Consider the following 20,331-nt stretch of genomic DNA (forward strand, 5'->3'; position numbering starts at 1 on the left):
ATTAGAGATTAGAGTCTCTGGGGAACTTTCTCATCCAGGCTGATTTCAAACTGCCACCCTCAGATCTTCACCCCTCCTGAGTAGTTTAGACGACACAGGACAGCCACGGTGGCTGTAACTTGCTTCAATGCAAGGGCCTTTGGTCTGCACCTTTTCCAGTCTGTGCTACCATCTCCCCCCCACCCCCACCCCTTTCCATGTTCACAAACCCAACTCTGTGATCCAGCACCTCATCCTCATTTGCACATGCCCAAACCAGGTTCTCACCCCCCTGTCCTTGAGGGTGGAGACGTCTTCCTCCTTCTCAGGCACCCAGCCCCACACCTGGCCCCACTGAGAAAGGCTCTGCCCAGAGCCCAGTGTTCTCCTCTGTGGGGTCCCTCGAGATGCGTTCCAGGTCCAGGCCCAAGAAGCTCAGCAAAGCTGCCAGTCCAGGCAGCCCCAGCTCTGCTGTGAGCCTTGTCTGAGCCCACCAGCTCACTCGCCCCAATTTACAGATGAGGGATGGGAGATCACTTGGTCTAGTGACTTTGCTGAGATGCAGCAAAAGCCACATTGTAGAAAGCCTGACTCCAAAACTGAAAGCCTTAGGAGTGTGTGTGTGTGTGTGTGTGTGTGTGTGTGTGTGTGTACCAGAACTGGAGCTTAAGCTCAGAACCTGTGCTCTTTCATAGTTTGTTGTTCAGTGCTGGCACTCTACCATTTGAATCATCACTCCACTTTTAGCTTTTTTTTTTTTTTCTGCCAGTCCTGGGCTTGAGCTCAGGGCCTGAGCACTGTCCTTGGACTTTCTCAAGGCTAGAGCTCTACCACTTGAGCCTCAGCACCACTTCTGGTTTTTTTCTATGTATGTGGTACCGAGGAATCGAACCCGGGTCTTTGTGCATGCTAGGCAAGCACTGTACCATTAGGCCACACTCCCGGTCCCCACTTTTGGCTTTTTATTGGATAATTGGAAATAAGTCTAGCAGATTTTTCTGCCCAGGCTGGCTTCAAATTAGGATATCTTTAGATCTTAGCCTTCTGAGTAGCTAGGATGATCCATGTGCTAGGACGACACTTTGGAATTTCTTAAACTGCTTTTTCTCTGGCTCGGAAGAGAGACAAACAAATAAAAAATACAACAGACAAATGTGGGGAGGCAGACATGTCCTGATTGAGTCTCATGTCGTGATTGACACTGAAGCAATGTGTGTATGTGCGTTCGCACTCACATCTACGGTAGAGATGGGCGTATGTTTTGCATTTATATGTTAACCTGTGAACAGGACTAGGTTGTGTGTACGTGTATGTGTGTGTTCATTCAGTCATCTAGCAATGTACAGGACACACAGGCAAGCTGGATATAGTAGCTCACGCCTGACATCCTTGTTACTCAGGAGGCTGAGATCTGAAGATCCAGGTTCAAAGCCAGCCAGGGCACAAAAGGACCTGAGACTCTTCTCTCCAATGAACCTCTAGAAAACGGGAAGTGGGGCTTGGCTCCAGAGGTAGGGCAGTAGCTTTGAGCTGAAGAACTCAGACACAGCCCCCAGGCCGAGTTCAAGCCCCAAGATAAAAAATAAAAATAAAAAAGCCTATCCCAAGCAGACACATCTGAGAGGGACTCTTCTCCAACTAACCAGCAAAAATCTGGAAATTGAGCTGTGGCTCAATTAGTAGAGCGCCAGCCTTGAGGGGGAAAAAAAAAAACAAGCCATGCAAGAGTATGAGGCTCTGATTTTTATTTTATTTATTTATTTTTGCCAGTGGTGGGGCTTGAACTCAGGGCCTAGGCACTGTCCTTGGACACTTTTTGCTCAAGTCCAGCACTCTGCCACTTGAGCCACAGCACCACATCCAGCTTTTTTCTATGTATGTGGTATCGAGGAATCGAACCCAGGGCTTTGTGCGTGCTAGGCAAACACTCTACCCTAGACTTTGCTCCCAGCCCAAGTATGAGGCTCTGAGTTCAAGCTTCAGTACCAAGGTACACACACACACACACACACACACACACACACACACACACACACACACACACACACACACAGCATAATTTCTAGTTCTATGAAGAACAGTTAAAAAATGTGACAGTCAAAGGAAGTGACAGGAGTCATACAAGTATGAGATGAATGAATGGCGGGAAGATTTTTGTGTGTGTGTGTGTGTGTGTGTGTGTGTGTACAGGTGAGTGTGAGGTCACAGAGACAGAGCCCCATCAGACTTCTCCAGCCTCTAGCCCCTCCTCCTGACCAGGCTTTCTCTTCCTCCAGCTACAATCCTTTCTCCTGGGCAGATGTCTTCCACGCTCCCTGTTCGAATCTTTTCCCTTCGGAGTCTCATTCCTGCTCCTGCTCAGCTCTACCCAGACAGCCATTTTTCTCCCCATGTCAGCATACTGGGCGACCCTTGCTGGGTGACCAGCCTGCAAATTGCCCTTTGCTCCTGATAAAGATCTGGGGGCTACCTCTGTGTCCTCCACCATTCATCCGGGTCCCCACCCCCCATCCCCTGTAATGCAGCTTCTAGGCTTCCTCTGGAACTTTATTTTTGTTTTCTCTCTTCCCTATTTATAGCTCTCTCTCCCCTCCGAACCATCTCTGCATCCATCCCGTTGCCTAGAAACGATTCTCTGGGCTGAAGAAGGGGGAAGGCCAGACGGAACCCAGGCAGGGGGAAAAGAAGAGATGTCACCCACTCCCCTCTGCCAGCATCGCCCCCAGGCTTCCAGAAGTCCACCGTGCCCCTCTGCCCAGGACCTACAATGTTTTATTTTTCTAAAAGGATAAAACAAAATGTTAAAAAAAAAAAAAAAACCACCAGCCCTTTGTGAAGTCCTTCACAGCTTCTAAAGGGCAGACTGAGTGTGATTTCATTTATAACTCTCAACAGCCTAGCTTGCCAGGGGTTTCAATGCATTTTTCCAAATGGGGAAACTGAGGCACCAGTAAACTAGAGCTTCCTCCGTGGAAAGTCCATCATCTGGATTTGTTAGCCTTGGGGTACTGGTTTGGAAACCCCCAAAGACCACAAAGCATAACAAAAGACTGCTGACAATCTTGCCACATTCAAAGCCACCAATGCTTCTGCCATTCCCTCTGCACAGCTCTTTAGACCCTGCAAGTCACAAGCCCGTGGTTCACGCCTATAATCCTAGCTAACTCAGGAGGCTGAGCTCTGAAGATCATGGTTCAAAGCCAGCCGGGGGCAGGGAAGTCTGTGAGACTCTTATCTCCAATGAAGCATCAGAAAACCAGAAGTGGCGCTGTGGTTCAAAGTGGTAGAGCACTAGCCTTGAACAAAAAAGGTCAGGGTTGGTGCCTGGGTTCTGAGTTCAAACCCCAGGACTGGCATACACACACACATGCACATGCCAGAAGTGGAGGAGTGGCTCAAGTGGTAGAGCTACAAGCTTTAGGGAAAACACCAAGCAAAAAGCAAAAGTGCCTGCGTTCAAACCCCAGCTTGAACACATACACACAGACACATTATCCTTTTTTTAAAAAAAAAAATTGTAATATATAGAGGGGTTACAGTTATATTCTCCAGATAGTAGGTACATTCCTTCTGACATATTGAAACCCTTTCTCATGTTTTTGTCCCCATTTCCCTCCTCCCTCCCCCAGACACATCCTTTAGCTTTTTAACCCAATACTGGTGTTTTACCACTTGAGTCACAGCACCACTTTTAGCTTTTCCCCCCTCCCCCGCCTTGATTAATCAGAAATAAGACTATCTCAAATTTGTCTGCCTGGGGCTGGCTTTGAACTAGGATCTTCAGATCTCAGCCTCCAGAGTAAGCTAGGTTCACAGATGTATGCCAGGACCTTTGATGCCTTCAGCGCCCTGCTTTTGACCATCTCCCTGTCCCCCGCCCCTCCCAAAGCCTACCTCTGCTTTCCAAACACTCTAAGGGCAGAATGGGGGAGGGGCTGTGAAGAAGCAGCTGGGCCATGATTCAGCCTGAATCACCCATGTAAATTCTGGGGCCGCCCCCAGCCAGGGCCAGGACTTGCTTGCAGCTGCTAGGGTTGGGAGGGAGGTACAGGGGGGAAGGGTGCAGAGGTGTGGGGGAGGGCCTGTGTGGGCATCAGGTTGTGCTCTCATGGCTCTCAAGGCAGGCGTCTCAGGACTCTCAGATGATTCTGGGCATTGATTATCTGCACTGACCCGAGAAGGATATGCGCATGCGTGGCGTGTGAACCCTGAGTCAAGGCCTTTAACTAAGTAAGCAAGGTATTTGTATACTCTGTGTGTGTCGGTGGGCAAAGGCATGGTATGTGGACAGTACTGGACAAACTCAAGATTCTGAAAGTTCTGACCGGGGTTGGGGACTCCTGCCTTTGTCCCTCCACAAGTTCAGGTTTGTTTGTTTGTTTGGGGGATGATACCGGGATTTGAACTCAGGCTCTTGTACTTGTTAGGCAGTGACTCTACCACTTGAACCACCAGCAAACCAGGGTGATTCGGAACCTCTCTGAATACCGATATCCACATCTATGGGGTAGCAGTGTCCTCCCAGATGGCTCCCCTGAAAGATTAAATAGAAGGAGGTGAACGCTGGGCGCGGGTGGCTCACACCTGTCAGCCTAGCTACTCCGGAGGCTGAGATCTGAGGATCCTGGTTAGAAGCCAGCCAGGGGAAGGAAAGTCCAGGAGACTTTTCTCTGTGGCTCAGAGTGGTAGAATGCTAGCCTTGAGCTGAAGAGCTCAGGGACAGCTCCCAGGCCCACGACAAGTAAATAAAAGGTGGTAAGGACCACAAAACACTCAGGGAGTCCTGTGAATGGTGCAGAGTCTCGTTTCCATCGCTTGGGTGTGTATTGCACACATACCTGGGAGATGGGCGTCTCCGGGAAGTGTTCTATGTGTGAAGCACAGGAACAGTACACAAGAACTTTCAGAACCTTGGGCCAGTCCAACACTGTCCACATAAGATGCCTTCGCCCACTGAGATGCACAGAGCATTCAAACACCTTACTTAAAGGTCGTGACACTTGCCAAACACCAGGTGACTCTCTCCTATAATCATAGCTATTCAGGAAGCTGAGATCTGAAGATCCAAAGCCAGCCTGGATAGGAAAGCCTGAGACTCTTATCTCCAATGAACCACCAAAAAGCCACACGTGGAGCTGTGGCTCAACTAGTAGAGCACTAGCTTTGAGCACAAAAGCTCAGCAAAAGCACCCAGGCTCTAAGTTCAAGAGCCTGGACCAACACACACACACACACACACACACGCCGTGACTCACTGAAATGCTGCCTTGACCAGGACTGGTGTCAAGACAAATGGATCAGAAACTATAGATACTAATTATTGGGGGGATGGGAGGGAGTCACATCTTCAAAGCTTTGAGCAAATCTGCAACGGTCATAATCAAGCAAGGGTGGGCCTGGGTGCAAAAGAGGCTTTGTGCTGGATGAGCATCATACAGACATAAGAGAGAAGAAATTCCATATGCTAAAGGATATGCACGCACATGCGCATGGGAGTGGCTTGGGGTGGGCCTGGCCGTGCGCGCATGCGCAGACAGGGGTGGCAGTGGAAGCTGGCTGCTGTCTCTGCTCTGGTACAGTCTGCTTGTCTCCATGGTGCCTGTTGCCACACACACTTGGCTTTTTCAGAAAGTCACAGGGATTGTTTATTCCACCCCCGGGCCTGGGTGTACGCCAAGGAGCTGCAGGCACTTGTTTATTATCTTCTGGCAGGGTGTGTGTGTGTGTGTGTGTGTGTGTGTGTGTGTGTGTGTGTGTGTGTGACTCTCAGAGGCAGACCTGCCTGAGGTGCGTGTGTACACTTACACAGTGTGGGTGACCAGGGTGGTGTCTCGGGGTTAGTTTGAACCCCAGGCCTAGGCAAACTCTCCTCCTCTCAAGTTCCAGGAAATTATGAGGCTCACCCCCCACCACCCAAAATAAACCACCATAGGAAACCGATCAGGCTTAAGTCACTACATATCCACCAACCCACCAGCCACTGGGATGGGGAGGGGTCTGTTAGCTCCAGAAAGGAGCAGGAACCAGGAGGGAATGGGCCCTGGGTTCATTTTCTCCCAGATCTCTGAGAGCCTGGCGTTATCTATGGTTAAGGGAGTTCACAGAGCCCTCAATCATGGCTTACATGGCTAGTAACTGGCCAAGTAAACTGTAAACCTCGAAGGCCTGTTTTCCTGCCTGGTTTGAGTTCCTCCTTTGCCTCAGTGAATGCTCTGTTCTGTTGCCTTGATGTGTGTGTGTGTGTGTGTGTGTGTGTGTTGGTACTGGGGCCTGAACCTCAGTACTTAAACTCAGGGCCTCTGTGCTGTCGATTGGTCTTTTTACTCTACCGCTTGAGTTATACACGTCCACTTCTAGCTTTTTGCTTGATAATTGGATATAAGTGGGCCTGGGTTGGCTTTTAACTGTGATCCTCAGATCTCAGCCACGCAAGTAATTAGGATTACAGGTAAAAGATAACACCTGGCTAGATTTCTTTGGGGGAGGAAGGAGAGGATGGTAGCTTGAACTCAGGGGCTGGGAGCTGTCACTGATATTTTTGCTCAAGACTAGTAGTACTTTACTGTTTGAGCCTCATCTCTACTTCTAGATATTTTGCTGGTTAATTGGAAGTAAGAATCTCACAAAATTTCCTGCCTGGGCCAACTTGAAACTGGGATTCTCAGATCTCAGCCTCCTGGACAGCTAGGATGATATGTAGATTTTTTTTTTAATGTCTTCATTGACAAATCCCTTCAGAACACAAGAGATCAGAAAAGAGGCAGATGCTTCCAGGTTGTTGAACCCCATTTCCCCCGCTCCCCCCAATGCATTGTGGACCAAAACCACCTAGAAATGGCCAGACAGACCATACCACATGCCTGGAGGAACATGGAGCCTGGGGGGGCGGGGAGGGCAGAGGAACTGCGAAGCACGCCTTTGCCCAATTCTCCAAGACTTCCCTGCATCATTAAACTTCATTCACCAACAGTGGGAGTTGGCTCTATCTTGGGCTCTGGGTGGCACTTCCTTCCCACTGCCAGCCCAGCTCATGTGGCTCCCTCTGCTTTGCTCCCTTTCCTTGGTTCCCTCCTCTCCTGCAACTTTCTTATTCCCTCCCTCCCAGTCCTGAACACACCAGACTGGACCCCGGGTTGACACAACTGTCCTTCAGGACCATTCTTTCAGCTTGGCTTCCAAAACAGCACACCCTCCTGGGGAGGTCTCATGGCTACTTTTGTTTCTCGTTCTTTGGAGCTTCCTTTGGCTGGCCTTTTCCAGCTGACCTCAGCCCCTGCATCTTCTCCCTACTGGCTTTCTGCTCTTCCTCTACCTGTGCAAATCTCTCATACAAACATATCACCCCAGCTAAGCTCCGAGGCTCCCTGGTCTGTCTCCAACCACAGCCACTATACAGGGCTCAGTTCTGGGTTCCTATGCCTCAGAGTAGCCATCTATAAAAGCCCTCCTTTTCCCTGGCTCCCACAGAACTCCAGGGGAGACAGCAGAAACCTCTCCCCCTTCAAGCTCACATCCACTCCACAGCCAAGGCCGATAGATGTTGCCATTACATAGTTACAGAACTGGGCATCAGCGGCTCACACCTGAAATCCTAGCTACTCAAATGACTGAGATCTGAAGATCATGGCTTGAAGCCAGAAAAAAAAAAGTTGAGAATGAAGGTATGGCTTAAGCAGTAGGGTGTTGGCTCTGAGTGAAAAATCTAAGGGACAGCACTTAGGCCCTGGGTTCAGTCCCCAATACGAACACAAACAACAGCAAAGACAACAAAAACTAAATAGGTACTAAATCCCCTCATCCTCTCCTTTTCCAACAGACGCAGCCAGGGTCTGTCCAGATGCCATCACATTGAGTCCAACAACTGCCACAGTCTCCTGGCATATCCACCCGCTCTGCTCCAGGCCACCTCATTCTGCCCCCATAGGATGATTTTAAGGAAAACTGGCTGAGCACTGGTGACTGATGCCTGTAATTCTACTTTTTCAGAAGGCTGAGCTCTAAAGATCAAGGTTCAAAGCCATCCCAGGCAAGAAAGTCCATGAGATTCTGTCTTTTTTTTTTTTGCCAGTCCTGGGACTTGAATTCAGAGCCTAGGCACTGTCCTAGAGGTTTACTCTAGACTCGAGCCACAGCACCACTTCCAGCTTTTTCTGTGTATGTGATACCAACCTAGGGCTTTGCGCATGCTAGACAAGCACTCTACCACCAGGCCATACTCTCAGCAGAGATTCTCATCTCCAATTAATCACCCAAAGAGCCAGAAGTGGAGCACAAAAGCTCAAGGACAGTGCTCTGACCCTGAGTTCAAGTCCTAGGACTAAGTAAACATGAATACCCACACACACAGAGCAAAGCTGACTTATCCATTTGACATTGAACTGGGGCTTGAACTCAGGGCCTGGGCCCTGCCCTTGAGCTTTTTTCACTCAAATCTGCTATCTAACACCTGAGCTGCACTTCCCCTCCCAGTTGTTTGTGGTTCTTGGAGATAAGAGGCTCACAAACTTTCCTGCCCCAGGTGGCTTCAAACCAAAATCGTCAGATCTCAGCCTTCTAAGTAGCTAGAACTACTGGCACAATTCACCAGCGCTTGGCTACCATCAGTGAATTTATGCCAGCCTCAATTGCTTTACCTGTACCATGGGGCCAGAGTTCACCGAAAGGGCTGAATGGGAAGGAAATAATAAATGCCGAGTAGCTTTTGTAAACTTTGAAGAAAAAGTGCCTTCAGGAGCAGCGAGCGGATCATTTTCAGCACTAGAAAGTAGACAGAAGCCCTGGGGTGCTATCCATGGTGCTGAAAATTGGTGTTTGTGGGGTTCTTTTTTTTCCCCTTCTCTCTCCTTCCCTCCTGCTGCCTGGACATGTCAACATTATATGGTTTTTTTTTTTTAATCACTTGCTATCTAGATTTTTTTTTAAATTTAATGCCATGGTGACTAAAGCCTAAGGGTTAAGTGTGAGATTGTAGGCGTTAAAACGGCGTAGCATGCTCATGTGTCCCATTTATCTGTGTCTTGTTTTGTTTTCGAGAACTCTAGAGCGATTGGAAATTTAAATCAGGTGAGATCTGTAGATGAAAGCATAGCATAGTCTCGGTGCCTAACAAAGAACTCCATTAGATAGGTGCCCCTGGCTCATGCCTGGACCCCTGGCTACTTAGGAGATCTGAGGATGGGGATAGCTGGAAGCCAGCCTGGCCAGCAAAGCCTGTGGGTCTCTTATCTCCAGTGAGCCAGCCAACAGCTGGGAGTGGAGTTGTGGCTCAAGGGATGCCTTGAGGGAAGGAGCTAAGGGACAGGACCCAGGCCCTGAGTTCAAGCCAGGGAGAAGGGGGGGGGTGTCTTTCATTTATTTATTTTTTTAGCAGGTGGATTAGGGATCCACCAGGCCCAAGAGAGTTTCATCACCTCCAGGACAATCTCTGAGAAGTCACCCTGGGGGACGGGTGGGGGCCTGGAGGCCCGGGGAGGTGAGGCCTGCGGCCTTGGACAATGCCAGGCTCTCTCGTGGACACCGGGGCGCCCTCCCTCCTCCCGAGACCACGGAGTGGGGGTGGGCTCCGCCTCGTCCCATTGTATAGACCTGGAAACTGAGGCTCCAGCGTGGACCGACTGGCCCGGGGGGGGGGGCGGGCGAGGTGGATGGAGGGGGGGAGGCCCGGGCGTCCCCGCCACTGCGAGACAAAGGCCGGGGTGGGGCGGAAGGGGAGGGGGAGGGCCGGAAGTGCGGCCGAGGGGAGGCGGGAAATTTCCTCGAAGAGGGGAGCTTGGAGATCGCCACGACTCGGGTGTCCGCGTGCCCCCCCTCCTCCCGGGGAGCCCCGGGGTGCCGTGGACCGCGATCCGGGCCCGTGCGCCCTGGCGCGCGCGCCTCTCCGCCCCCCTCCACCCCGTCTCCCGCCACGGGCGCGGGGCTGGGGAGAGCCGGGAACCCCGGGGTCGCGGTGACGGGCGCCCCGCGCTCGCTCCCCGGCGCCGTCCCCGCGGGCACCGCCCCCTCCCGCGCTCCGGCCCGCGGGCCCCCAGCGCGCATGCCCGGGGCGGGGCGCGGGGCGCGGGGCGGGACGCGGGGAGCCGGCTGCGGGGGACGGCGGCGCCGAGGCCGCGGGGTCCGCCCGCCAGCGGGGCCGGACGCAGCCGAGGCCGCCCGGGGGGCAGCGGCGGCGGGAGCCGGAGCGCCGCGCGCCCCGCCGAGGATCCGGACCAGCGGCGGCGTCGGGTAAGCGCCGCGTCCGCTCCGCTCCGGGCGGGCGGGCGGCACCGACCCCTGGGGCCCCCGCGGGCGGCCACGGTGCAGCCGGGGTCCCCGGAGCCGTCCTCGCGGGGCGCTCGCCGTGGGTGCTGCCCGCGTGTGCGCGCGCGGGGCCGGGGAATCTCCGGGGCCGGCCGAGCGGGGTGGGGAGGGATGGGGCGGGTCCCGTAGCCCCGGGGGTGGGGGAGAAGCCCCGAGGGGCGGGAAGGACCGGGGGCACCGCGTCGGGCCTCGCCGCCCCTGGATTGCTTTGTTCCGCGCGCGGCGGGGCGGGAGGGGGGGGGCGCTTCCCGCCTCCGGAGCCAGCGCGGCGCTCGAGCGGTGCCCCCGGCACCCACCGGGCACCCCCCGGGTGGCCCACGCCAGGCCGCGGCCACACGCCTCCCCGCACGCGCGCCCGTCCTGGGCGAGGCCACAGGTCCACGCGCGCGCGCGCGCGCACACACGCCAGGGCCGGCGGCCGCTCCACCAGACCCATCCACGCGGCCACCTGTGCACCCACCCGTTCCACCGAGCCCCGAGCCCTGCGGACCCAGCCGGGCCCAGCTGCGCATTTACTCCCACCACCCCGATCCCAGCAGACTCGTAGCCACCCCACTGCGCGGCCCTGGGCACAGCTTAAGACCCTGGTGAGCTATCCAAACACCCCCCCACACGCCCATGCCAGCCCAAGCATGTGCACCCCGAACCCCCCCATTCTTCCCTGGCCTCTGAGTGGCTGGAAATGGACAGATGGACCCCCCCTCTCCCCCCCTCCAGAGCCTTCCACCAGTCTGTGGCCAGGAGAGGGGTGTTTGCAGGTGCGTCTGGAGCTCCGATGGGGGGGTTAGGAATGGCTCCAGACAGGGAAGCAATCCTAGAGAGAAAGGCTAGCCTGCTGCCTACAAGCGCCTGTGCTCTCCCAGGAGTGCTTGTGAGACTGTGTGTGTGTGTGTGTGTGTGTGCCGTCCCTTAGCTTTTTTCTTTCTCTCCAGGCTAGCCCTCTGCCACTTGAGCCACAGTTCCCCATATGGCTTTTTAGATAAGAATCTCATGGAATGTCCTGCCCAGGCTGACATTGAACACTGTGATCCATGGGTCTTAACTTCCTGAGCCGTAAGGGTGACAAATGTGAACCACCAGTGCCAGGCATACAATGCTTTCTTGGGTATCCCATCACTCAAGACAGCCACAGGCTGTCTCACGCTCTGCCAATCTCCACAGGCACCTACTTTCTTCCTGGAACACCAGGCAAGCTGTCCAGAAAGGATTCTCTCTCTCTCCCCCCACCTCTCTCTCTCATGTTCCTTGCAACTGAACCTGCAAAGTCCTTGAGATTTTGCAGGAGCTTTGGCCAGATCCCAAATTACAGAACAGGTTTTTCTTTTGTTTTGTTTTGCTTCCAGCACTGGGGTTTGAACTCATTGCCTCACACTCTTGCTTGGCTTTTTCTACTCAAGGCTGGTGGTCTATAAATGGAGCCATGACTCTATTTCCCACTGGTCAATTGGATCTAAGAGCCTCTGGGGCTCAGCCTAGCCCTGCTGGGTCTGACACCCATGTTATCATCCTCAAATCTCAGCCTCCTGTGTAGCTAGGATGCCAGAGCACTGGGCTCTAGAAAGGGGTTTTAAGAGCCAAGTCTCAAGAGTCCAGGATCTTGGCTGAAATAAACCTGGGGAAAACCCAGGTTTGGGCTCAGACACAACTGGCTTTGATGCCCAACCTCCCTTCCCCGCAGCTGTGTGTGCCCCTTGTCGGCTCTTTTCTCCTGTCCTCATCTGTGGCATGGGCTATAATGCCCACTCCTGAGATTGCTGTGGGTGGAGATGATCAAATGAGACTGAGCTGTCTGGTCCAGGGCTTAGCACACAAAGGGAAAGCAATGGAATTGGATTCTAGTGTGTAGGTTGGCAGAGAGGCTCCAAGCCAGAGCTGCAACTCTGGAGCAAAAGCTGGAAGACAAGAAAAGCCCCCTTCAATCCAGAATCTGGGGCCTGATACCCTTCTGAGAAGATCCTGCCCTGGGCAAATAGTCCCCGTCTCACAGAATGGGAAACTTAAGACCTAGAAAGAAGAAACACTCATCCAGTGACCCAGAGTGAATCAATAACCAAGCCGAGGCCTGACCACAGCTTCTAGGCTCACACGAGTGCCTACCCTGGATCTGACCCCATTTCAGAAGCTGAGATTTCAAGCCAGATCCTGGTGACTCACCCCTACCATCCTATCTCCTCAGGAAGCTGAGGTCTGAGGATCACGGTTTGAGGCCAGCCCAGGCAGAAAAGTCCTTAAGACTCATCTCCAGCAAAAAGGCTGAAATGGAGGTATGGCTCAAGTGGTAGAACAAGGGGAGGAGGGGGAGGAAGGAAATTGATCCAAGTGAGAATGTGAGACCCTGAGTTCAAGCTCCAGGACAGGCACACACAACAGAGGACATAACACACCTGTCTGCCAGGTAGTACACAAGGTCACATTCTGCCTTTATCCAAGAGTGGATTGAGGGTGGAAGCTTAGGTGGCCTTATGCCAAGAGAGTAATAACACAGGAGAGGTGGGCGATGGATTACAGCCAGACAGTCTCGTCCATTAAGGCTGGGTGGGGAGTGTGGCTGGCTGGAGAATCCATGCCAGCGGGCAGTCGGTTGGTCTCTGCTCAGCTCCTGCAGACAATGGTATGTTGGCTATGTGCTCTAACGCCAGATTTTATTTTCCTGGGAGAATCTGGAAGTCCAATTCTCACCGGAAATCTTATTTTTAAATGTTGATCAGTATATTCCTTTATTTAACACCGACTTTGAACTTTTTTGTTTTTTTTTAAAAAACTCAGTCAAGCAAGCATGTCCAAAAGGCCCAATTTGGTTTGTTATTGTTGTTTGGTTGTGTTTGTTTTTTTTTTTCTTTTGTCTCTGTCCCAGGCCCTTCCCCACCCCCCACCCCGCCCCCTCCTAGGAGCACAGCTGGGCTCTGACAGGCGGAGTAGATAAAAACAGGCCTTCCGTGTACACAGCCCAGCCCTAAAGTGAGTTGAGCTGTTCCATGCACACCCCACATCTTGAATTTTACAGCAGCCTGGTGGGGTGTGGGGTCCTCTCGGGGCCCACCTGGCAGCTTGTTGGTGGGGCTGGGATGTGGGGACCCCAGAGCAGGGTTACCTGGGCTGAGATGAGGAGACTGAAAATCTAAGGCAAGTACCCCCTCTTTCACAGATTTTTTTCCCCCTGGGCTGTTTCTCTTAATCATCTGCCCAGATGCTGTCACTGAGCTGTCCCTTCCTGCAACCCCAAGGATAAATTGATCACAGACCAAAAGCAGGTGGCCTCAGAAGGTCCATTTTGTTTGGCCTTGTAACATGGAGCCTAAGCTGGACACCAGTGGTTCACACCAGTAATTCCAGCTGCTCAGGAGGCTGGGATTCTGAGGATCGTGGTTCAAAGCCAGCCTGGGCAGGAAAATCAGTGCGGCTCCCTGTGAACCACCAAAACCTCGGAAGTAGCACTGTAACTCAAAGTAGTAGAGGGTTAGCCTTGAGTAAAAGAGCTCAGGGACAGTGCCTAGGCCCTGAGTTCAAGCCCCACAAGGATCCAAAACAAACAAAAAATTGAACCTCACTGGATGCTGAGGGCTTAGTTATCCTACCCACTCAGGATGTTAAGGTCTAAGGACCATTGTTTGATGCCAGCCCGGACCAAAAAATCCATTTCCAATTCACAGCATCCAGGCCCTGAGTTGAAGCCCCAGGATGTGCATAAATAAAACCAACAGTCAAGTAAATACAAGCCCATATTTAAAGCATCTTTCTTTTTTTAAAAAAAAAATCCAAATGTATGGCTTTGTTTGATAAATTAGAAGCCCTGCCATGTGCACTCCTGGGCTTAAAACACCCCTGGGTTTTCCAGTACCCCTGGATTGCCTATTTCCCTCTCCTGTCTCCTGCTCTACTTCAACCTCTGGAGCCTTTTCCTGGCTTGCCAACCTCCTCAGAGGGAATCTTTCTTGACCACATGGTCCAAACCAGCTGCCCTCTCCTTTGTCCCTCTGCAGCATCTAGTATTTGGAATGACATTATTTATTTGCTTCTAGTTCATTACCTACCCTCTGCCCAATCTCTCCCTGCTTTTTCCTAATCCCAAGAGCCGTGGCCTAGAGGTTGTATTGCTGCCCAGTCTATGTTGTTAATGGATAGATTCCTCTGGTGTATCACAGCCCCCACTCCTCTCTCTTCCCTCCCTCACTCTGAGGAGGTCAAGTGTTATTAATCCTCTCCCTGGCTCTACTGTTTTTCTTTTCTTTTTCTTTGTGCTGGTGCTGGGGTTTGAACTCAGGGCATAGGCTCTGTCCCTTAGCGTTTTCACTGGAGACTAGCACGCTACCTCTTCAACCACACCACCATTTTCAGCTTTTTTGCTGGAGTTCATTGGAGATATGAATGTCATGGACTTTTCCTCTTTAGGCCGGCTGAACTACAGTCCTCAGAGTTTAGCCTCCTTGAGTAGCTGGGATGATAGCCGAGAGCCATCCACGCTCAGCTAAAAGATTTTATATTGATCACACACAAAAAAAGAAAGAAAGAAGAGCAAAAACCAATGAAAGCAAGTTCCGTATCAATAACGTGCTACAATCCGTAGCACCTGAGGTTCAGAGTCAGAGTCCTGTAACACATCCGAGATGTTTGAAAAAAAAAAAGTAATAACCCAATTTTCAGCAGTGTATTTTCCAGAACACGTATCTTTGCCACCCATTGAGCAAGGCATGATAGAATTTTGTACACACAGGACCCAGTCTCAGGCACCCTGAAAGGACATACAAAAGAACTCTCCTCCTTCAGATGTCTGATCTTGCCTTTTCCTTTTTTTGGAAATACTAAGGGCTTTGCACTTTCTAGGCAGGTACTCTACCTTTTTTGTTGTTTTTTTTTTCCTCTAGATTTTGTGTGTGTGTGTGTGTCTGTGTGTGCCAGTCCAAGGGCTTGAACTCCAAACCTGAGCCACTGTCCCTGAGCTTTTTGCTCAAGGCTAGCACTCTACCACTTGGGTCACAGCACCACTTCTGTCTTTTTCTGTTTCTGTGGTGCCTTGTGCCTGCTAAGCGAGAACCTTTACCACTAAGCTACATTCCCAGCCCCATGCTCTAGATGTTTTTCAGATAAGGTTTCTCCTCCTCTCCTCCCTGCCCCCCATCTCATCTTTTAAAATAGACCTGGGCCTCCATTCCCAGTTCTGTTACCTATACCTCTGGAGTCGCTGTGATTAAATGCATGTACCACTACACCTGGCCACTGGTATTTTGAGAGGCAGTCACCACTCAAGTTTCATGGGATTCCATCTAGGAATTCTCTCCCTCTAAATAAACCCATCAATTTATGTCCACAGGTGTGGGATCCTGGCATCTCTGCTGCCCCCTGGGGGTCTCTCCACTCCACTGATTGGGGGGCATCTCTGTCCATCACGCTTATTGCTCTATGCCAGTCTCTGTAGTTACGCAGGCTTGGGGACACCAACTTGCTGATTTGCTTCTGTGCCATCCTGGCCCCTAATATACCATCTGTCCCTCAGGAGGACAAGTCCCAGAGGAGGCTTAATGGCTCAAGTGCCATGTACACTGTACAGTCGGCCAAGAACTGACAAGTTCTTGTGCTCTGGTGACTCCCGTCTGGGAAGAAGCTGAGATTGAAGGATCACAGTTCAAAGCCAGTCTAGGCAGGAAAAGTTGTGAGACTCTTACCTCCAATGGACCAACAGAAAACCAGAAGTGGTGCTGTGGTTCAAAGTGCTAGCCTTGAGCAACAAAGCTCAGGGACAGTGCCCACTCCCTGAGTTCAAGCCCCACAACTGACAAAGAAAAAAGCAAAGGAAAGGAGAGAGGAAGTAAGTCCAGGATGAATCTAGCCTATCTAAGACCATGAAGCAAGGGTTGCTTGGAGACTCAGCTGCCTGCTGGACCTTCTTTGAATTCCGTTCATTCAAAAAGAACCAGCACTCCTATCTAGGGCCCTAGCCAATTCCCTCCCCACATTCGTTTTCCTTCTGGTTTGCAACCCTCACCCCGCACCCCTGCACCTTGCATCGGCACTATTGCCAGTGCTCTTGGCCCGCTGTAGACAGAGCCACGTGATGGATGAAGGGTCACTTGTATATGAGCTTGATGGATGGTTGAGCCATCTCCCCCTACATGCAGCCCAGCTTCCAGGCATCTGACTGCTTCCTTTCCCTGACCAGACACCATTCCGTTCCCCAGGCCTACACAGACATAAACTGATGGCCTACAGTCATGTTTTCCTTGGCCCACTTAGTGTTTGGGTTTTTTAATTTTAAATCTTGAATTCATTAGCATATTTTATATTAAGGGCTGGACTTCCCACTTCTCTGAAGACACTACCAGGAAAGGAAGTTTCAGCTGGGTACTGTAGCTCATGCCTGTAATCCTGGCTACTCAGGACACTGAGCTCTTGAGGATCACGTGGTTCAAATTCAACCAGGCCGGGGCCGGGAGTGTAGCCCAGTGGTAGAGTGATTGCCTAGCATGTATGAAGCCCTGAGTTCGATTCCTCGATACCACATACACAGATAAAGCCGGAAGTGGTGCTGTGGCTCAAGTGGTAGGGCACTAGCCTTGAGAAAGCTCAAGGACAGTGTCCCGGCCCTGAGTTCAAGTCCTAGGACTGACCAAAAAAGAAATCAGCCAGGAAGGTAGACAGGTCTGTGAGATTCTTGTGTCCAGTGAAGCAGCAAAAAGCTAGATGTGGAGCTGTGGCTCAAGTGATGGTGTACCAGTTCTTGAGTGAAAAGGCTTAATTGTGAACATGAAACCTTGAGTTCCAGCCCTTGTTCTGACAGACGTGCCCACACATTTCCACACGATGTGGAGAAGCAGGATAGTGACATAGTTGGATTTGTGTTTTTAACTAAGAAGTTCCTTTCTTCGGGGCAGAAAAGGACCAGGCTAAGATTGAGTGAGGAGCCGGGGCTGCTGGGAAAAATGGACTGGAGGTCGCTCCCTATCAGTTTCCCCCTAAGCCTCAGTGTGTTCTCTCTGTGTTTCAGAATTGGCCGGAAGCCTTGGGCTTAAACATGGCCATGAGGGTAGATGGACAGTGGTAAAGATCCAGCCTGGCTCCAGCTGCTTCAGAACGACTCCAGCCTCCCTGGATCCCTTGGCTGCCCACAGCATGGAAGCCTGGGCACTGGGAACCCGGCCATGAGGGACCACTCTACTTCTCAGCAAAAGCCCAGCCCTGCTCTGCCCAGGCATACCCCTGACCAAAGCCCAGCCATGGACTTGGGACACAGCAGCCCCAGTGGGGCTCAGGGAGGGGCCTCCTGTGCTGAGGGTTCTCCAGGGAGCATGGCCTGTCCATCTACCTGCACCCCTCCCCCAGGACCAACCACCAAGGAGATCCTGGGAGTTCAAGTACATGGAGTCTTGATCTCAGGGACCCAAGAGACCCCTTTGTCTGGGAATCCAGAGCCCAGGTCCCTAGCGAGCCCTGCCCCTACATCCTCAGAGAGCAGAAACCCCACCCTCTTGGAAAAGACAGATTCTAAGTTGTCCACACAGGCAGGTCCTGCCTCTGTGGGCAAGGAAGAGGCTGGTTCCTCCAGGGCAGAGTCCCTGTTGACCGAGAAAAGTGAGCCTGCAGTCTCTCGTCCAGGAGATGCTGGGACTCCTGGAAGGATGGGTCCCCCAAACCCCAGGAAGGAGGACCCTGATTCAGTAGGAAAGACAGAGCCCAGTTGCCCCAGCAAGGTAGACCAGATGTCCCCAAGCCAGGAGGTTCCTGGGTCTTTGCAAAAGGTAGGTTCTGAGTTCCCTAACAAGGAGGAGCCTAAGACCCCCGTATCTTCAGAGAAGGTGGTCTCTGCCCCAGCTGGAAAGGAAGATGTCATGTCTTTGGGAAAACAAGATCTTGGAACTCTTGGAAAGGTGAATCCTGTATCCTTGGGAAGAATTGAACACCCATCCACAGGAAAGACAGAAGATTCTGGATTCTCAGGAAAGCCAGAGACTGTATCATCTGTGATAGGGGATCCTGGACCCCCCAGAAGGGTGGACACCACATCCTTGGGAGCGGTAGTGCCTACATCTCCGGGAAATGCAGAAACTGTGTCCCCCACAAAAGAGGATTCAGGATCCCCAGGAAAGGTGGGCCCCGCCTCAAAGGAAGGAGGAGGGGGTCCTGCACCTGTGAGAACGACAGGTGTGATCCCTGCTGTACAGGTGGATCCTGGACCCGGAAAGACCCCCACCGCTGTGAAAAGTGGGGGGTCTGGGCCTTCCAGTGAGTCAGGGGCTGTGTCCTCAGGGAAGCCAGAGCCCTCGTCTGCCGGGAAGGCAGGGGAACGGGGGTCTGTGGGAAAGATGGGGACCACTGAACCCTTGGGGAAAGCGGACCCCGAGTTTTCCACGAGAGTGGAGCCCATGGCAGCGCTGGGAAATGTGGCATCATCTTCCTCAAAGGCGAACCGCGAATCTCTAGGGAAGGCCGATCCCGTGTCCTCGGGTCTTGGGGGTCCTGGGGGTCCCCCGTGTGCTGTAGCAAACGTTCCAGGGACTGAAGGGAAAGCCGAGCCGAAGGCAGGGCCCCCGGCCTCGGGCCCAGCCGACGCCACCCCTCCTGGAGACCCCACAGCCGCAGGACGACCGGCAGAGACGCCCAAGGAAAAGGTGGATCTCACCGAGGCCCCCAAGACCCAGGGGGACCCCGCGATTCTGCAGAAGGGAAACCCGGCGAGCTCCACGGAGCCCAAACCTGGGGACCGGCCAGCACCGGCCACCCCGCGCCCTGGGCAGGAGGGCGCCCCGTCCTGCAGCTCGGCCCTGGTTCCCGGGGCCTCCAGCCGGGGATCCACAGACTTGACCGGGAACGGCCCCCGCCCCGAGGCCGCAGCGCCCCCGCCGGGGCCACGGACCCGCGACAACTTCACCAAGGCGCCCTCGTGGGACGCGGGCGGCCCCCCGCCACCGGCGCGCGAGGACGCGGGCACCCAGGCGGGCGCGCGGGCCTGCGTCTCGGTGGCCGTGAGCCCCATGTCCCCGCAGGACGGCGCGGGGGCCCCGGCCTTCAGCTTCCAGGGGACCCCGCGGGGTGCGCCCAGCCCCGCGCCCGGGCCGCCCTCGCGTCGGGACGCAGGGCTGCAGGTGTCGCTGGGCGCCGCTGAGACGCGATCGGTGGCCACCGGGCCCATGACCCCGCAGGCCGCCGCGCCGCCCTCGGCGCCCCCGGTCTTCCCGGAGGTGCGGGTGCGGCCTGGCTCCGCCCTGGCAGCCGCCCTGGCTCCCCAAGAGGCGGCCGAGCCGGTGCGCGACGTGAAGTGGGACGAGAAGGGGATGACGTGGGAGGTGTACGGCGCCTCCATGGAGGTGGAGGTGCTGGGCATGGCCATCCAGAAGCATCTGGAACGGCAGATCGAGGAACACGGCCGGCAGGGCGGGCCTGCGCCGCCCCCGGCCGCCGCGCCCCCCGCCGCCGCCGCCGCCCCCCGTGCGGGCCCGGGGCGCGCGGGGTCGGTGCGCACAGCGGCGGCGGCGCCCCCGGAGGCCAAGCGCCCGCCCGGCCTCTTCCGAGCGCTGCTGCAGAGCGTGCGCAGGCCGCGGTGCTGCTCCCGGGCCGGGCCCACGGCCGAGTGAACCACACACCCCGTTTTCTACACCCCCTCCCCTAGGTTTCCAACCTTCTCAGGCTCCCCACGGCCCACAGCCCCCTAGAAGGGGTCCCCTGGTGTGTGATAGAGCCCCCCCCTTCCCAGGAGGGCGGGCTTCTGTCTCTTCCCCTGTCCCTCCCTCTCCAAATACACTGAACCGTCTAGAGGAACCCAGAATCCGCCCCTAGACACCCCCCCCCCCCGCGCACCTCTCCACTCCCTCCCTGACACTGGGTGAACTTGGGGACCTGCTGGGCATCCCCACCTCTCACCCTCTTCCCAGACCTGAGATGGCCCAGACTGGTGCGTTGGGGCCCCCAGACCCACCACCACCCCCATCCACCCACCCATCTCCCTGGAAAGACTGCATGCAAATCTCTAAGTGGCACTGCGCATCGCATGTGGGACATTGGTGCGTGAGAGAGCCTCCCCCTCCCACCTTCCCTCCCTGTGGGTCACCTGGGAGTCTAGACGGGACG

At 53.9% G+C, this 20,331-nt stretch overlaps 1 protein-coding gene across 2 annotated transcripts; it reads left to right on the top strand.

Annotated features, from left to right (window-relative positions):
- The first annotated feature begins 10,095 nt into the window (after positions 1–10,095).
- Positions 10,096–20,003, top strand: Gprin1 (G protein regulated inducer of neurite outgrowth 1). Of its 2 annotated transcripts, none has more exons than XM_090325371.1 (2): positions 10,096–10,200; positions 17,255–20,003. In XM_090325371.1, the coding sequence occupies exon 2, from the start codon at positions 17,298–17,300 to the stop codon at positions 19,836–19,838; it is 2,541 nt and encodes an 846-aa protein (XP_090181497.1). In that variant the 5' UTR covers positions 10,096–10,200; positions 17,255–17,297; the 3' UTR covers positions 19,839–20,003. The 2 variants fall into 2 exon arrangements, with proteins under 2 accessions (XP_090181497.1, XP_090181498.1); XM_090325372.1 differs by lacking the exon at positions 10,096–10,200 and adding an exon at positions 12,471–12,539.
- Positions 20,004–20,331: the final 328 nt, after the last annotated feature.

The sequence above is a fragment of the Megascapheus bottae genome, chromosome 38 (assembly GCF_031878675.1).
Source record: "Megascapheus bottae isolate mThoBot1 chromosome 38, mThoBot2.hap1, whole genome shotgun sequence".
In the NCBI taxonomy this organism is placed as follows: Eukaryota; Metazoa; Chordata; class Mammalia; order Rodentia; family Geomyidae; genus Megascapheus; species Megascapheus bottae.

Bases quoted from the DNA above. Each gene is read 5' to 3' on its own strand.
- Gprin1 (XM_090325371.1), top strand. From the start codon at position 17,298: ATGGACAGTGGTAAAGATCCAGCCTGGCTCCAGCTGCTTCAGAACGAC.